Source organism: Paralichthys olivaceus, chromosome 23 (assembly GCF_024713975.1).
Source record: "Paralichthys olivaceus isolate ysfri-2021 chromosome 23, ASM2471397v2, whole genome shotgun sequence".
Classification (NCBI taxonomy): Eukaryota; Metazoa; Chordata; class Actinopteri; order Pleuronectiformes; family Paralichthyidae; genus Paralichthys; species Paralichthys olivaceus.
This window is the reverse complement of record NC_091115.1, coordinates 6,632,799-6,649,649: the sequence shown is the minus strand read 5'-3', so window position 1 is coordinate 6,649,649 and position 16,851 is coordinate 6,632,799. Positions and strand designations below refer to the sequence as shown.

The following is a 16,851-nucleotide window of genomic DNA, read 5'->3' as shown; positions in this document are numbered from 1 at the left end:
TCCGAAATCATAATAAAAAGGACATAGTTCAGTATGATGTCCAAAATCATGAGAAAAAGGACATAGTTTAGTATGACGTTCGAAATCATGAGAAAAAGGACATAGTTTAGTATGACGTCCGAAATCATGAGAAAAGGACATAGTTTAGTATGATGTCCAAAATCATGAGAAAAGGACATAGTTTAGTATGATGTCCAAAATCATGAGAAAAAGGACATAGTTTAGTATGATGTCCAAAATCATGAGAAAAGGACATAGTTTAGTATGATGTCCAAAATCATGAGAAAAAGGACATAGTTTAGTATGAAGTCCAAAATCATGAGAAAAAGGACAGTTTAGTATGACGTTCGAAATCATGAGAAAAAGGACATAGTTCAGTATGATGTCCGAAATCATGAGAAAAGGACATAGTTTAATATGATGTCCAAAATCATGGGAAACAGGACATAGTTTAGTATGATGTCCAAAATCATGAGAAAAGGACATAGTTTAGTATGATGTCCAAAATCATAATAAAAGGACATAGTTTAGTATGATGTCCAAAATCATGAGAAAAGGACATAGTTTAGTATGATGTCCAAAATCATGAGAAAAAGGACATAGTTTAGTATGATGTCCAAAATCATGAGAAAAGGACATAGTTTAGTATGACGTCCGAAATCATGAGAAAAGGACATAGTTTAGTATGATGTCCAAAATCATGAGAAAAGGACATAGTTCAGTATGATGTCCAAAATCATGTGAAAAGGACGTATGACGTCCGAAATCATGAGAAAAGGACATAGTTTAGTATGATGTCCAAAATCATGAGAAAAGGACAGTTTAGTATGACGTCCGAAATCATGAAAAAAGGACATAGTTTAGTATGATGTCCAAAATCATGAGAAAAGGACATAGTTTAGTATGATGTCCAAAATCATGAGAAAAAGGACATAGTTTAGTATGATGTCCAAAATCATGAGAAAAGGACATAGTTTAGTATGACGTCCGAAATCATGAGAAAAAGGACATAGTTTAGTATGATGTCCAAAATCATGAGAAAAAGGACATAGTTTAGTATGATGTCCGAAATCATAATAAAAAGGACATAGTTCAGTATGACGTCTGAAATCATGAGAAAAGGACATGATGTCCAAAATCATAATAAAAGGACATAGTTTAGTATGACGTCCGAAATCATGAGAAAAAGGACATAGTTTAGTATGATGTCCAAAATCATGAGAAAACGGACATAGTTTAGTATGATGTCCAAAATCATGGGAAAAAGGACATATGTTAGTATGACGTCCAAAATCATGAGAAAAGGACATAGTATAGTATGACGTCCAAAATCATGAGAAAAAGGACATAGTTCAGTATGATGTCCAAAATCATGAGAAAAAGGACATAGTTTAGTATGATGTCCAAAATCATGAAAAAACGACATATTTTCATACGATGTCCATCATCACGAAAAAAATGTTATATTTTAGTACAGCGTCCAAAAAATGAAATTTGTTCTTTCATAATTTTGGAAGCCATCTAATAAAAAACATGCTCTCATGGGAAAACAGAGGAAATCTAATACTATGACCTAACGAAGTAATTGTTGCACAATCATGATGGCACTTTTTTTTTTTTTTTTACAAAACTAGGTTTATTTGAAGACTCATTGACAGAACTTTATAAAATCATATCAAAATTGATGCCAAATGCAGCTGATCACAGGACTTAGAGTATGGAGGGAATCAAAATGCACCAGCTGACCCCGTCCAGCTCAGCAGGTACAGCAGGTGCCCTGAATATGGCGGTTTGAGCAGGTTTGATTCCGACTTTGCTCTCTCTCGTTTTCATGCTTAGACACTGTCCTGTCAATATGCCCAAAAATATCTAAAACCTCACATAAGATCACACAATCTGATTATAATGCTTCCTCACAGGGTTCAACACATTTCTCACTTTACTTGTTTATTTCGCTCATTTCATGTCTTCTATGGCAGCAATTAACATCTCTGCTGGTTAAAGAACCCGTCAGTTGGGACTCAATCATCAGAAAAAGGTATATTCACCACTTGTGATGATTCGTCAGTTTGAGCATCGTTTAGAAAGAGTTGATAAAGTTGAAATATGCGTTGAGGAAGCCGATGGGATCTTCCAGCTGAGGATAGTGACTGATGTGTTGGTCCAAGACGGTGATGGTGGACCTCTGGACCAGCTGCCTGCAGGGACGAGAGACAGATTCATCATGTAACATCGATGGATCAAACAAATAGTATTTACAGAAAAGTTATAGATCATCCGTTGACATTTTGTTGATCATACAGACAGAAATCTGAGGTGGGCGTGAACAAGATCGAACAAGATCCCTAAATATGCAAATTAAATGAAACAGACATAATTCTCAAATAATAAAGGGACATGATGATGCATGAGCATTCCTGTAAACATGAAGGTACAACTACATGTACAGTGGGAATATGTGAAGGAAATGAAAAGAAGAAAGTCTGGGGTTCAAAAAGGAAAATCTGAAATTTCTTTCCAATTTCAGTCCATGGGTTACCTTGATTAGGGTTTGAACCCTCAACCTTCGAGGTTCTAACCTCAGGGGAACTTCTATTTCTCAGAAATGACCCGATGTGAATTTGTTTCAAAACCAAAACGTTTAAAAGTACCAATTTTTTTTAACTGTCTCATGTATAAACACACATTTAAAAAAACACATGAGCTGCTGGAAGAGGTAAGTGACGGAGTATGTGAACAGGGTTTAAGAATCAGTTAGGGGGGGTGGAGACTCACTGATATAGACGGATGAAATGTGGATGAGGGTTGACTGGGTCCAAGGGTCCGTAGATCATGTGTACTGCAAGAGAAGACAGAGGACAAGAGGGAGGATTCACAAGGAAGAGGTCCAGAATTAAACCACATAGAGAGGCAGGGGAGGAGAAGATAAAGGAGTTTTAGTTTTCTTAAAAACACAGAATTATGTGAACGTGATACAACGAGCAGCTCTGTGAAGCTCAGTGACAGTACCAACACATTTGTTCATGATGTCTGTGCCACTACCACACACACACAACACACACAACAAACACACACCTGCCCCCTCCCTCCCGAGCTCGGGATCACAGATGGACCACGAGGCCGCTCCCCACTGGGTTAAGCAGCTTAGCATCAGCGGCTCTCCGGGCCGAGGCTGCTGGGTCAACACACCTTAAGGAAATGTTTGGCCTGCACAAACTTCTGATTACCACTTCATCACACACACACACACACAAATCATTGTGTGATGCAGATGCACAAACTCACGTGGCACAAAGGTTGAAGTGAGCGCGCCCACCCATCGCTCCCTGTGTTTTAATCTCTGGTTGATGTACTGGAGAACACTGACAGGGGGAAGAGAGAAGCACGAGTGAGTGCACGCACACGCACACACACACACACGCACACACACGCACACACACACACACACACACACACACACACACACACACACACACACACACACACACACACATAGCGCACACACAGGGTGAGCACAACGAACACACACCTGTCCAAAACAAGATTGCCGTCATTGTGGCGCAAACCCGTCCACATGTCCCAGAACTCGGCGTCCGTGGGTTGCGTGTACGGACCGAACACGTCACCGATTCTGAGAAGAGCAAGCAAAAGACGACTAAATGGAAACACTGATACATTCACGTCACCATGGAAACAACCTCTGGTTCTGCTCACCCCCTCTGGAAGATCATATAGTTGGTGAGACGCATCAGAAGAGGAGACAGAAAGCCGTAGTCCTTAAGAAGCTTTTGGGAATAAAAAAAAAACTAAAAGGTCTCAGCCACACATCCTCTGCTCATCCCCGTTCACAAATCTTTTTCTTAAATTCTTGCACGACAAAAGTAGGTCGAAGGAAACGAAGGTGACTCACCGTCTGCAGCAGCCGCGGGTGGTGCGTCTCTGGGAATATTCCTGTGGCAAACAAGGAGTGTCAGAACTTTCAATTTTAAAAACACATTTTTAATCTATCGTCTCATGATGTAACTGAGTTCAGAAGGTTTTAATTCTGTTGTTACAAAAAGATTTTAAAATGAAACACGAGTAAAACAGAAACCTCCGTTAGAGAGACACAGGCTGTTGAAGGTCAGGTGACCTGTGCGGTTCTGGTCGCTCCTGGTGGAAAAACAACGGAGAGAAAGAGTTTAGATAGTTTTCAGTGTGTCTATGCAAATGTTTCTGACCACACACACACACACACACACACACACACACACACACACACACACACACACACACACACACACACACACACACACACACACACACACACACACACACACACACCTGTAGAGCAGCTCCAGAGCCACGGTGTCTCCGTAGTCATGCGACAGCACGTTGACTCTGTGGTGGCTCAGACCCAGGTGAGCCACCAGAGCCTCCACCACGCTGGCCTGCTCAAAGATGGAGTACCTGTGTGGCCGCTGGAAGATTCCAGGAGAGAATTAGTGAAAAGAGCATCGAGCAGGAAACATATTTAAAAAACATAGTTTGGTTCTTTCCTCTGCTGCACGACATTTCAATTTTCCCCACCGGTTTGTCGCTGAAGCCGAACCCCAGAAAATCCAGAGCAATGACTCGATGGAAGCGCTGAGTGAGCGGCTCCCAGATCTGTGAGGAGAGAGAGAGAGAGAAAAAATAAAATATATAAATATAGTTTTATATCTTCTCTGTGGTGTAGACACTTGAATGTTTTGATGGAGCCGTGCAGCGGACACCTTGTTCCAGTCGTAGCTGGAGGTGGGGAAGCCGTGGAGCAGAATGACGACATCAGAGCTTCCCAAAGCCCCATAGGAGTCTGATAAGAGGAGAACACACACAAATATAACACATAACAATCATCTACAGTTTAAGAAGAAAAGAGGTAAATATGCTGTTTGCTGCCAGGAGAAGGAGACTGATGCTGAGGGAAGATGTGATTTGTGAATGATTGGGTCAATAAAAGGTTTAGATGATGAGTCAATTATCAGTTAGTCACCAGAGAAATATTTTAACCAGTTGATTCAGAAATAAGACGTTTTCGTCTTTACTGAGCAGCTGAAGTGTGTTCTTCATCACGTGTGTTCTTCATCACGTGTGTTCTTCATCACGTGTGTCCGTCTTCACATGTGTTCTTCATGCGAAGGAGAAGTGCTTTTTTTTGGTGCTTAGTTAAAAAAATTACAACCATGACAACTGGCAGAGCGCCACCTACTGATGAATATGATGCATTACAACTAAGAGCGACTTGTGATATATTTAACATCGTTAAGTAAACTACAGTGATGAGTAAAATAAAATATATACAGTGAGACAGTATATAGAGTGAGACAGTATATAAAGATATAAAGTATATAGAGTGAGACAGTATATAAAGTATATAAAGTATATACAGTGAGACAGTATATAAAGTATATAGAGTGAGACAGTATATAAAGATATAAAGTATATACAGTGAGACAGTATATAAAGTATATACAGTGAGACAGTATATAAAGTATATACAGTGAGACAGTATATAAAGTATATAGAGTGAGACAGTATATAAAGTATATACAGTGAGACAGTATATAAAGTATATATACTCGCCTCTATAGAAGACCGTCCAGCCTCTGAAGGTGAACTCCTCCCCGGAGCTGTGCCACTGCTGCAGGGCAGGTGAGAGCTGCGGCGGGGGGATGTGCAGGTAAACGGCCACCAGGGGGACACAGATCAGAGCCACATGGATCCACCACTCTCTCATGATGAGCTCAGCGGTGAGCTGCTCACTGTGAGCACCGTGTCATTCCTGCAGCTGACACACAACAACACACAACAACACACACACAACAACAACACACAACAACAACACGAGGAGCAGGTTATCACCGTGCAGCTCCAGGCTGTAGTCTCCTCCCAGCAGGTGAGAGATCGTGCACACAGGTGTGATCACATGCACGCACCCCTGCACCGACACCGTTCACAGTCGTGCATGACCGTGCACGATCATGTGATCCAGTGCATGAGCGATGTCACACCAACCCAGAGTCAAACCACCCAGAGGAGCACGCCTCTACTCACCGAAATGTTGAGATCAGTCTTCAACCTTCGTCCCGTGTCCACGATCCATTACTGCAGAGCGGAAGCACGGGGAGGACAGAGACACGCAGAGGTCTCACTCCGCTGCACTTTCTCACTCCTGTAATGTGGCAGGCTGCAGAGTCTCAGCTGCTGCAGGGGAGCGGCTACTGTCCCTGGTCAGGAAACAGAGGGAGTCATCACACGCCTACACGATCTTTGAGAGGTGGACAGGTTTAAAGTGCACAGAGAGGAAGATCAGAGAAGTTTACTGCCCCCTGTTGGTCTGGGTGTGTAATAACATGGCCTCTGATTGATAGATATATAGAATATAGACAGACAGATAGATAAAAAGATAGACAGACAGATAGATAGATAGACAGACAGATAGACATATAGATAGATAAATAGATAGATGGATAAATAGATACATAGATAGAAAGAAATATAGATAGACAGACAATAGATAGAATATAGAGACACCTAGATAGAAATATAGATAGAATGTGACGAAATTATTTCCTTTTTTCCTATTTCTTTTGGTTTTGTTATTTACTAACATTTTTATTTCCCCCCCTCCCTTTTACATATCAATTACTTTTAACATATATTTATTCAATCCAGAATTTTCTACTGTGTGCTATTTGTTTTCGTTTTTTGACCACATAACAGGTAACAAGTAATCTCAACCTTACTGTGGAAAACTAAAGCTTCACGATCTGATTAGCTAATATGGGTGACATTTTATAAACACTGATTAATGGAATAATCCAGAACATAATCTGCAGATTAATTAATGGAAATAACTGTTAACTAGCCGCAGTCCTGATGAAGTCTTGCTTTGTTCCTGGCAAAAAGCTTTCTGCTCCTCAACTAATGTATTTAAGTTATTTAAGCAAAATTGTGTTTGTTCATTACTTCCAAAATACCTACAATTCAAATTGTAAATTCATTTCTGGTAGAGAAAATAACAATTGTGCACTCAAAAACTAAAAAGCCTTCTGAATTGTCTGAGACTGTAAACAAGAAACACAGGTCATAGTCACATGCGAAGGTTGGATGTCAGTGAAAATGCCATGAAAAGAAAAACAATGTAAAATATTACCTGGAATGAAACTCAGAAAATATAAGATTCATTAAAAAAATGAATTATTGATGTAAAGGTTAAAAAAGCAAATATGAGAAAAATGTAAAATGAGAATAAATCAGAACAAACGAAAAGAAACAGGAGGAAAATGATAGAAATGAAAACTAAAACCAATCATAAATAGTAAAAAATCAAATAAAACAAGACAAAAGTTTTTTATCACAGCTCAGAACAGAATTTTCAGTTTGCAGAGGAAGTAATGAAATCTGAAATAAATCTGAACAAAATTTTGAACTAATTAATTGACATTAACAAACCAATGTGGTTCAAATGCAAATATTAGTTTGCATAGACTTTGTCAGTTTATACTTTATGTAACACTGATTTATCTGCTTCTGTTTATAAGCTAAAATCCACTGGTTATAAAACAGTTGGAAATTGTGCAGTTATGCAAAAAAGCAGCTCTCCTGAGAGAAAAATCCCCTTCGCTCAAGACTTTCCGCAAACACAGCAAACAAACAGAAATGTAGGATTTTCACTCAGCGCAGAGAAACCAGGTCCCGGACAAATGAAAACATGGCCCTGCTGTTAGGCTAAATACATTTTTTATTTTTAAAAACCATACACATTACTCGACAAGTTTCAAATGTAAATCCAATCACGATATCCATTTAAAATGCTCAAGATAAACAGACATGAAGTACTTTTATTTCCAAATGTTAAAAGATAAAAAAATAATAATCCATAAAACAGATGGAAAAACATTCGTTCCCGTTAAAGGAAGAAGCTACAGAACTAACTCCTCATGTAGATTCCGCTCGACTTTTCTCACTCTGCATATGTATATCCTAGCTGCTGTTTTGTCATCTGTAAAACAAGGGAAAAACAAACCAAAAAACAAACCATCTCCTCAGAGAACGCTGTGATTTGAAAACATTTTTTTACCTCCATTGTCTACCCCACCCCCGTCCACGGCCCTGCAGGTGAAGGCGTCCAGGAGGCTGCAGGAACAATCTGCAGCCTGCTGCCGCGACTCAACCCGTGTGGTTCAACAAGCACCGTCCCCAAACAGTTAATTAAGCAACAAACAAAAGCAGAAGCCTGTTCTCTTTCACACCATTTGCACCCTGAGATGAATATTCCAGAACAACACACATTTTAGTGGCCAAACCCCCTCCCCGTAGAATGTGATTGGTGTCAAATCATCCAAAATCGCTGTAGTGCGACGAAAGGTATCATCAGTATCGTCATAAAAATACAAAGGTACATCTTTTATTGTGATTTGTATCAAAATCCCTTTTTCTCTCCCCCCCGAGGAACGCTATGAAATAAAAGTACCCTGTGCTGATAGATACCAGTGTATGCCTAGTCTTTATTCTTGAAAAATGCACATGTCCAATTCTTTAGCAATTCCAGTACATCAGGTGTCAAAAATATCTCACAAACAGATCAAATGCAGCAACATGTATTCTTGGTGGAGTCTTCTGGACAGGACTGAATGAAAATAACAAAAAATAAACTTTTTTTTTCCTCAGTTTTTGATTATTTTTCTTTTTAAAAGGGCAAACAAGAAGAAGTCAGAGGAGTAAAATCAAGTTGTTTCCTAAAGTGTGATCGAGAAGATTGAATGAAATATGAAAACAATTCACTTGCTTTTCTTTTTTTTTGACCAGGACGATGTTCGACTATCTAAATACACAATATCTGAAGTTAAAAGGTTTATTTCTGTCTTTATGGATTTCTTTTAAATTAAAAAAAACGTTTCTATGCCTGAGTAAATAAATGTACATTGGCAGTTGGGCCGATGTTTTGCTGGGAAAAAAAACAAGAAATTGAAATAAAAAAATCCACCGATCTTTTTGAAGTCTGATGACAGGAAGCCATATTTATCAAGCATCCAGAGGCAGGAAATCCTAAAGTTTTAAGAACGAGTTTTTATCGGTTTCTTTAAAGTGGTAAATGACAAAACCAAACATGGTCTAAATTATTATCATCATTAAAGCCAAGGCACAGTCACGTTTAAGGTGCACTGGAATAGTTTGTGATTCAGTGGAACTTTCAACTTGTGGTTTAAAAAATATTATAAATATTATATAAGTGTAAAAGTCGTTTTCATGCTTTTTTGAGTGTTGGCAAAAACAAACGTTTTGCCTTAATGTTTAGTCCCGTGAAGCAGCTCTATCTTCCTTCCTTTAATTCTCCACATTAGCCTCCTCTGAGTAAAACTAATAAGAACTAGGAGAAGTTGTAAAACCACAAAAATCTAAAAGGAAAACTTGGACTTCCTGCTGAAAGTTACCTCAGCAGGCCTCTTAAGGACCTCGTGTCCGACTCGGAAGTACGACTCTGTCTCCCGCTCCAACTTTCAGCCGTTGCTCTGAGATGCTTGTTAAATACGGGCCCGGGTTATTCTCTAAGAAAAAAAAATCCCTTTAATGAGTGAACCTTTCAACATGTGGAAATTCTCAAACACAACATAATGAATGAAAAAGAGAATCCAGAACTCCAGAAGGTTTTGTGCACATGAAAAACTATCGAAGAAATGGAAGAAGTAAATATTTATAGCGATGTTAGTGTACAGAGGCCCGAATCGTCTTTCCCTGTCCCATCTCGTGTGAGAAGCACCTCGCCCGGTGGACCTCTTTTCTATACAAGCCTTAGTGTTTATCGGTTTGGCTAGAGGTTTCTATATTTATCTACAAATATATAACAAATAAAACTTGCAGGCAAAAATAGTTAAGTTTCAATAGAAACACCCTTTTTTCCTGAAAATACAGCAGTATCTGAAATAATCCTCTCATTCATCGTTTTTTCTGTCCCACTTTTCTGCATCATACATCAGGAAGCTCTTTTGCCTACAAACAGAAAAAAAGTATCTACAAACTTTGTAAACAGACCTGCTTTTTTTTCCAAAAAAACATAAATAACTCAAAATATTAACAGCCAATGGAGCAGAAATACGTTTTGAATGAGCAAGGGCCAAAGAGATAAATATACAACACCATTCAGATAAAAGAGAAGCTAAAGGTTCTTTCAGATTTCTTACAGACGATCTTCAAGCCAGGAGGGAGCACCTCCCTTTCTCAATTAAAATAATAATAATAATAATAATATTAATAATAGAATAAGAAAAACAGGTCACTTTCAATCTGAGTTTATAATCACCCCTTGTTTACCGAGAGAAACAAAAGTTGTCAGGAGGGAGGGCTGGAGTCCTCGTGTTGCAGCGGGGTGTTAATAACAACCAAAAAGAAAAGAAGACCAAAGCATCCACACCAAGCCGTACATTCGTCTGAATGTTTGCTGTTCTTTGAGTCCAGCCCACGCCGAGCTCACACCAGACTCCTCTCTCCGTCTAGCCCTTCCCCTCTCCACTCCCAGTGTTACTTCGTTCAGTCCGAGTTGAGCTCCTTGGTGGTGGGTAGAAAAGTGGTGGTGACGTGCAGAGCGAGGGAGGGTGGGGTCCGATCAAAGGGAGGTCTCCAGGCTGTGTAAGGGGCTCCCCGGGGCCGAGGGGGTTCCTGATTTGGGGCCCTCTGGGAGGAGGTGGTTGCTGCTCTCCACAGCGTTATTGTTCTGGTTTGGGGAGGGCGAGACCGGCGGGGTGGGGGCAGCGGTGTTGGTGGGCGAGGGTGAGGGCGGCGTGGGCGTAGCGTTGCGGGGGCTGGCGGAGTTGCGCTTGGTTGGAGCGTCGTCCTCTGCGTCTGTGTCGTCTATGAGGGGGATATGGGGCTCAGAGTCCTCTATCCGAAACTCTGGGTGGGTCATGAAGTTGTGGATCGATGATCGCGACTCTGGCTTCTCCAGGCCCTCATAGAGGGAGATGGAGCTGCGGAATGCATTCACCACTCGGATCTGGAGGGAGGGAGGGAGGGAGAGGGGACAGGGGGAGGGAAAGGCATATATTTAGTCTCATTCAGTAATGACACACATGCGTTTTTCATTTCAACACCTTGATTTAACCAAAAATTTAAAAAACAAAACCTTAATACAGGTTTTTATTGGGTCAATAATAGGTGAGTTTTAGGGGCATAAAATCATCAGTGAGGGGGGAAACTTTCAGAGACACGTGCAGGTGTGCGGTTATTTCTAGTAGGCAAATTACAAATTGTAAAACCAGTTAAGTGTAAGTTGTTTTAACCCTTTTCTACACTGTAGTCAAAATCCTAACTAGTTTAGATTTAAAGTGAAAACAGGAGAAGCCAAAATCCTTCACTTAAATTCAGTTCAGGTTCACTTCGTCCTGTTGGATTTATTAATTGATCTTAGGTCCGTCCGCAGGCTGAACCCTGACGCTAGCGCACAAAGATAAAGTCACTAGACATGAGCTGCGGCATTAAAAAGTCATTAGGCTGCAGTAATGATTGACACACTGGACTGTGAACCTGTACTGAGCCAGCATTGGTAAAAATAAGTGTGTTTCTGAGAGAGAGAGAGAGAAAACCTGAGAGAACAAACCTGACTCTAACTGTTCATTGATGTTGTGTAGTAAATACCACGACGGGACTCAATGCAAGGTAAGCTGTTTTGTTTAGGAGTGGTAGTATTTCACAAAAAACACTTTGTAGAGACCTGTGTCTGATTAATCAAAATGCAAAAAAAGGGAACCAAGAGACGAGAGGAATGCTGCTCTTCAGACAAGAACACATCCACAGAGAGAGAGAGTGAGAGAGAGTGTGAGAGTGAGAGAAAGAGAGTGAGAGAGAGAGTGAGAGAGAGTGTGAGAGTGAGAGAAAGAGAGTGAGAGAAAGAGAGTGAGAGAGAGAGAGAGAGGACAGAGGCCGGACACAAGAGTTTACTGTTGTTGGACATGCTTAGGATAGAGAGAAAGAGAGGGAGAGACAGATAGATAGAGACAGAAAGAGAGGAAAAAAGGGGGTGGTCAGTTACAGCTCATGTTTGTGGAGGAAAAACAAAAAAAGCTGCGGCAGCCAAGCATGTCTACAAGCTGGTATACATGTCAAAAACAGCACAACGAGAGAAAACTCACAAACGAGACCAGAGACTTTGAACCCATGCAGAGCGCGGCACTACCTTTGTGTTCAATGGTAGTAAACCTTTGAGTATAGCCCATGACACATTTCACAGAATCTAAAGAAGAATATGTGGGGGGTCAGTGGGAGTCATTCTTTTAGGGTCAGGTTTATATGGCAGGTGGACACATTTCTGCCAACACACAGATTCACACAGAAGAAAAGACATCAAGGAAAGTCGCTGCTTTCAAAAGCACCTGAGGGAGAAAAGTTCAGAGTTAAATCAGGAAGCACTCATCTGCTCATAAACGTCGGGTCGGTGAGGAATGCAGCACCTGAGACAGAGACCAACGTATGACATCATTTTTCAGGGAAACACAACTTTGCATTTGCTGTTAGTGTGTCTGGAGAAAGTCCCACATGTTTACATTCAAGAGCACAGTCATTTATTCCATTAAGCTCAAGTTTGTCGTGACATCTGTTAGACATTTAAAATCCGCTGCTGGTCAGGACACTCCGCCTGGGAAGATCTGAAAGAGAGAAAGAGTCATTGCCGACACGCACTCGCATTCCTGCGGAGGGCACGATAGCGAGTGGGGGGGGGCCTTTGGAATTACCGCTGTGAAATGATCTGCATCTCCTCTGCACTCAGCGGTCTTCCACACTCGACTGGCAAAGTGTTAGAGCTGCCGGACCCTGAAAACGTTGGCACAACCAGGCTTCTAAACACACCGACAAACTGCAGATGATAAATCCGCTATTCAGGAGGGCAGGAATACGTCACTTCCTTGTTGCCAGAACGACCACGCCCCCTTTTGAGTGAATACAAACAGTGTGAAAGCGGCAGCTAACAATTGAAAATACTACTGGCGCTATTCTTAAAAGCTGTTGCGTTGCATTATGTAAATTTACATATGTCACCAGTCAAATCAGAGGATATGTTTCCACCCACAAATGGGTGTGTCCCCCCCCACCATTTCTTTTCACACACCAAACTCCCGGAGAAGAGCTACGGCTGGAGGAGAAGTCGTCATTATTTCACTGACAGACATCCACTGACGTCACGGTTTACTGCATCTCTTATTGTTTTTAGTGCCGTGATCATGGGCATATACTCAAAACATTTACCCAGCTGGTCTAGAGAACTGCGACACAGACCCATGGGTGCTACAGGGGGCACAGAGCAGACGGAGGCAGCTGCAGACAAACCTGGTGACTGTCAATTTAGAATTTGTTTGTCAAATATGAAATGCAAATCATCCCCTGCTCCCTCCCCTGAGATAACAGTTAAACCTTTCAAAGCAGAAGCAGAACAGAAAACATGATGACACAGAAAAAAGACCTTGACGCCAGAAGCAACCTGGTTACAGGGTACATATATATACAGCAGTGTTATCGAAGCAATATGGAAGATGTTGTATATTTGGTGTCTTTTTTTGGGAGGAAAACGGGGAGAACATTTGGAGGAGCATGAGAGAGTAAAAGTGTCAACGTTAGGTGAGAAGAAGAGTGGAGGAGATGTTAGAAGAACAGAAAAATAAAATAAAATAAAAAAGTCTCATGCACTAGAGGAGAACACGCACTCACACCCCACAGTGGCAGAAGCGGAGTTGGCGGCAGTGGCAGTAGTGGTAGTAGAAAAGGCTACATGTGTAGGGCTAGAAACATTGGTTACATCGTGCTGTTGTTGGCTGGAGTTGGAGGCCTGCCGCCTTAGAGCCCCCTGAAAGGAAGTTCCACTCTGGAAAGCACTCACTACATCCATCTGCAAAGAATCAGACAGCGTGACAGGAGAAAAAGCCCAGAGGAAATCAAACACAACACAGCCAGAGGAGAAAAAATAAAGAGAAGGCACCAGTAACCATAGAAAAAATGTCACTTGGAAATTGGATTCAGGTATTAAAGTTAAAGAGAGAGGGAAAGGGGGAATGTTTGGGTTTAAAGGCACTGATCGGAGGGAGCTCTGATTCCAAAATCTCTTTCAAGCTTTTCTCTGCAGGATCCTGTCACACTTACAGCTATAGTCATGCCAATAGTTGGTGAACAATCAGCTGTTCTATCCTGCTTTTCGAACAATCCCAAATTAATTTGCTTTGCATCAGTACCTTCAAACTAGTTGCGTTTTTTTTTTTTTAGCCCATAGATTCAGACCGAGTCAGAAATAGGCACAGGACCCTGCTTTAGCTCAGCAGCAGAACAGAAAAAAATTAGAGGAGGGCCTTTTTTTTTTTAGGGCACAAGCCATTCTTTAAGAGTGCCGAGAGGAAGAGAACAAAACATAGATTTTAAGCTGGAAGAGCAATAGAGTTAAAGGGTTTATGGCTTTTGATTCCCTTGGTGTTGGGTGCAGTGTTTGGTTGGTACACAGGAAGCTCTGCGGATGGTTACCTGAGTCTGGATGCGATTGAGGCCTCGGAACCAGAGGATCTGGCCTCGGCGAAGCTCCCGCTCAGCGTGGTCGATCTCTTCCATGTCATCCAGCTCATCCAGCTCCTCGTCCGGGATCTCCTCCTTCTGGGTGCCGTGGCCAGCCGTTTTCAAGAATTTTAAGCGGCTGGTGGGTATTGTGGAGATCACCTGGAAGACATGGCAGTGTACATGAGAAGCACGGTCGGCTGATGATGTCACACTCCTCGGTGAGGGGGAAAGGGACATTTCATTATGGCAGGATGATCCACACTTCTGGGTACAACGCAGACATTAAGCAGCCAGTGACCCGGAAAATGAGCAGCCGTGCCAAAGGGCCGTTGAGAGACAGACGGTTTGACGTCATCAGGTTTGTTCCGAGACTCTAGTGAAGTTACACACTTGGATGTCAACGTTCTCGGAAGCAGAATAACGAAAAGCAGATAATGATGGTGTTGTGACGAAGTATTAAATCATTTTAACGGCTGCCGACATGTCAGCCAACGATAAAGTGATAAACACAGACACAAGACCTTTTCAGAATCAGTCATAATCAGTTTTAGATTTCTTACGTTGGTGTCTATAAAAAGCTCCCTCCCTCCTCCTAACTTGTTTTACATCATGATAATACATCATATTACTGCTGAGATCTTTTGATCAATTCGTTGAGTAAAAACTCACTAATCTTCTCAGTCATTTTTCAAACTAAATGTCCAAACTTTTTATGATTTCATTATCTTAAATTTAAAGATTTGTTGCTTTTCTGCTTCACATCTGATTTTCCACCAAATATACTTGGGTTTTGCAGAATTGATCAGATGCAGCAGGCTCTATGATGCTGCCTCATTGGCCTCAACGCACAGTTGTTTTTGGCTTAAAAGTATTTACTTTGATACAGTATAAATATAGGAAAGTATACAAAGTTCGTTAAAAAGCATGGATTGTACTGTTGATAAGAAAAAGACGGCAAAAGATTTCTGTGTCTGACGTCTGTGAGCAGCACACTCAGGCTGATGTTTAAAATTCTAAGCTATGTCCTACGCACTATTATTAAAGCATATGATTTTATAAGTTATATGTTTATATAAATCAGTTTTAGATACAAAGCTGACGTCTCCCTTCTGTCACAGCCTTCTTACTAAGCCTGTTCCAACACTAGGGGGCAGTATTATCTCACACTTTATTAACTGGCCAACTTAAGGTGGAACTGAGATGTACTGTGTCATCGTACCTGTCCCCATAGTAAAGAGCCGAAGCCTAAGAATGTGCACCACAGCCACTGGTCGACGGACAGAGCCACGCAGCTGAATGGCTTCCCTCCGAACTGCACAATGACAATCTAGAGAAGGAAGAGAGGTGGAATTCATTTAATATTTACTGGTCAACATCTTGTGACAAGAATAATCTCTTTTCATATATGAGTCAGAAGTACACAAATTCTAAGAAGTTTACAGTCGCACTTTACCTGGATAATAAAGGTACCGAAGACGATACTACAGAAGATGAGGTTGTTGAAGATGCCATCGAAGACATTCCTTTCACCGTGGATCTTGCGGGCGTTGATCTCGTTGAAAAGCTGCATCATTACAAAGGTGTTGAAGACGATGGTGTAGTGTTCAGAGGGCGGGGCGTGGAGGGGAGCGTTCCTGCCGCTGTCTATGTCAAAGATTTTCTCACCTGCGGAAACAATCAGGATTTGGATCCATTTAACCATGAAACACACAGAGAAACTCCACTGGCTCCAAGTGAATAAAGAACTAAGCCTTTTACAGCATCTTACCAGCGAAGAGCAGAGAGAAAATGATGATGAGCTGGAACACGCCCTGACCGAGGATGTTCTTCATCATGGTGCGGGAGATGAGAGGCTTGTTGCGGCCATATGGCTTCCTTAGCAGCAGGGCCTCTGTGGGGGGCTCTGTGGCCAGAGCTAGTGAGGCAAAGGTGTCCATGATCAGGTTAACCCAAAGCATCTGTACGGCTTTGAGAGGAGAGTCCTGGTGGAGGAGAGGGACAACAAATTAGGTTACATTTTTATAACATCTCAAATATCATGAAAATGTGGAGTATCTATAAGAGACTTTCAAGTTGTCATGAACCAAACTGTGCCTGGAAAATGTTTTGATATGGAAGAGATTTGGTTTCTGTGCACATTCAAATAATGTCAGAAAATGAGGATTTGAGGTTACGTGACTGGATTCCTTTGGAAATAAGGAAAATGAAGGCTGAGAAAAATCTTTAATATTTAATGTCTTCAAAATCTGCAGCATTTTTATAAGAGACACTGAAGTCACTCCATTAAGCTTCAGAACACAT

The 16,851-nt window shown here is 41.3% G+C and overlaps 2 protein-coding genes across 7 annotated transcripts in view; both read right to left on the bottom strand.

Moving 5' to 3' along the window:
• The window catches only part of mest (mesoderm specific transcript), a 32,296-nt gene extending 26,043 nt beyond the window's left edge, over positions 1-6,253 (bottom strand). For 2 of the 3 annotated variants that reach the window (XM_020092351.2, XM_020092352.2), the window contains exons 1-12: positions 6,076-6,253; positions 5,605-5,809; positions 4,755-4,834; positions 4,570-4,647; positions 4,324-4,460; positions 4,094-4,152; positions 3,911-3,951; positions 3,715-3,785; positions 3,530-3,631; positions 3,286-3,362; positions 2,776-2,839; positions 2,049-2,198 (exon numbers count right to left, since the gene is read on the bottom strand). In XM_020092351.2, coding sequence (XP_019947910.1) covers positions 2,081-2,198; positions 2,776-2,839; positions 3,286-3,362; positions 3,530-3,631; positions 3,715-3,785; positions 3,911-3,951; positions 4,094-4,152; positions 4,324-4,460; positions 4,570-4,647; positions 4,755-4,834; positions 5,605-5,758 — 981 coding nt within the window. In that variant the 5' untranslated portion in view covers positions 5,759-5,809; positions 6,076-6,253 and the 3' untranslated portion in view covers positions 2,049-2,080. The remainder of the gene's footprint in view (positions 1-2,048; positions 2,199-2,775; positions 2,840-3,285; positions 3,363-3,529; positions 3,632-3,714; positions 3,786-3,910; positions 3,952-4,093; positions 4,153-4,323; positions 4,461-4,569; positions 4,648-4,754; positions 4,835-5,604; positions 5,810-6,075) is intronic. The other variant, XM_020092353.2, reaches the window with a different exon arrangement.
• A 1,494-nt stretch (positions 6,254-7,747) lies between these two features.
• atp2b1a (ATPase plasma membrane Ca2+ transporting 1a) overlaps positions 7,748-16,851 on the bottom strand; it is a 34,738-nt gene continuing 25,634 nt past the window's right edge. The window contains exons 17-22 of one of the 4 annotated variants that reach the window (XM_069519518.1): positions 16,319-16,532; positions 16,004-16,215; positions 15,770-15,877; positions 14,521-14,709; positions 13,808-13,897; positions 7,748-11,014 (exon numbers count right to left, since the gene is read on the bottom strand). In XM_069519518.1, the coding sequence (XP_069375619.1) occupies positions 10,628-11,014; positions 13,808-13,897; positions 14,521-14,709; positions 15,770-15,877; positions 16,004-16,215; positions 16,319-16,532 (1,200 nt within the window). In that variant the 3' untranslated portion in view covers positions 7,748-10,627. Of the gene's footprint in view, positions 11,015-12,193; positions 12,251-13,719; positions 13,898-14,520; positions 14,710-15,769; positions 15,878-16,003; positions 16,216-16,318; positions 16,533-16,851 lie in introns of all 4 variants that reach the window. The other 3 variants (XM_069519520.1, XM_069519521.1, XM_069519519.1) reach the window with 3 other exon arrangements.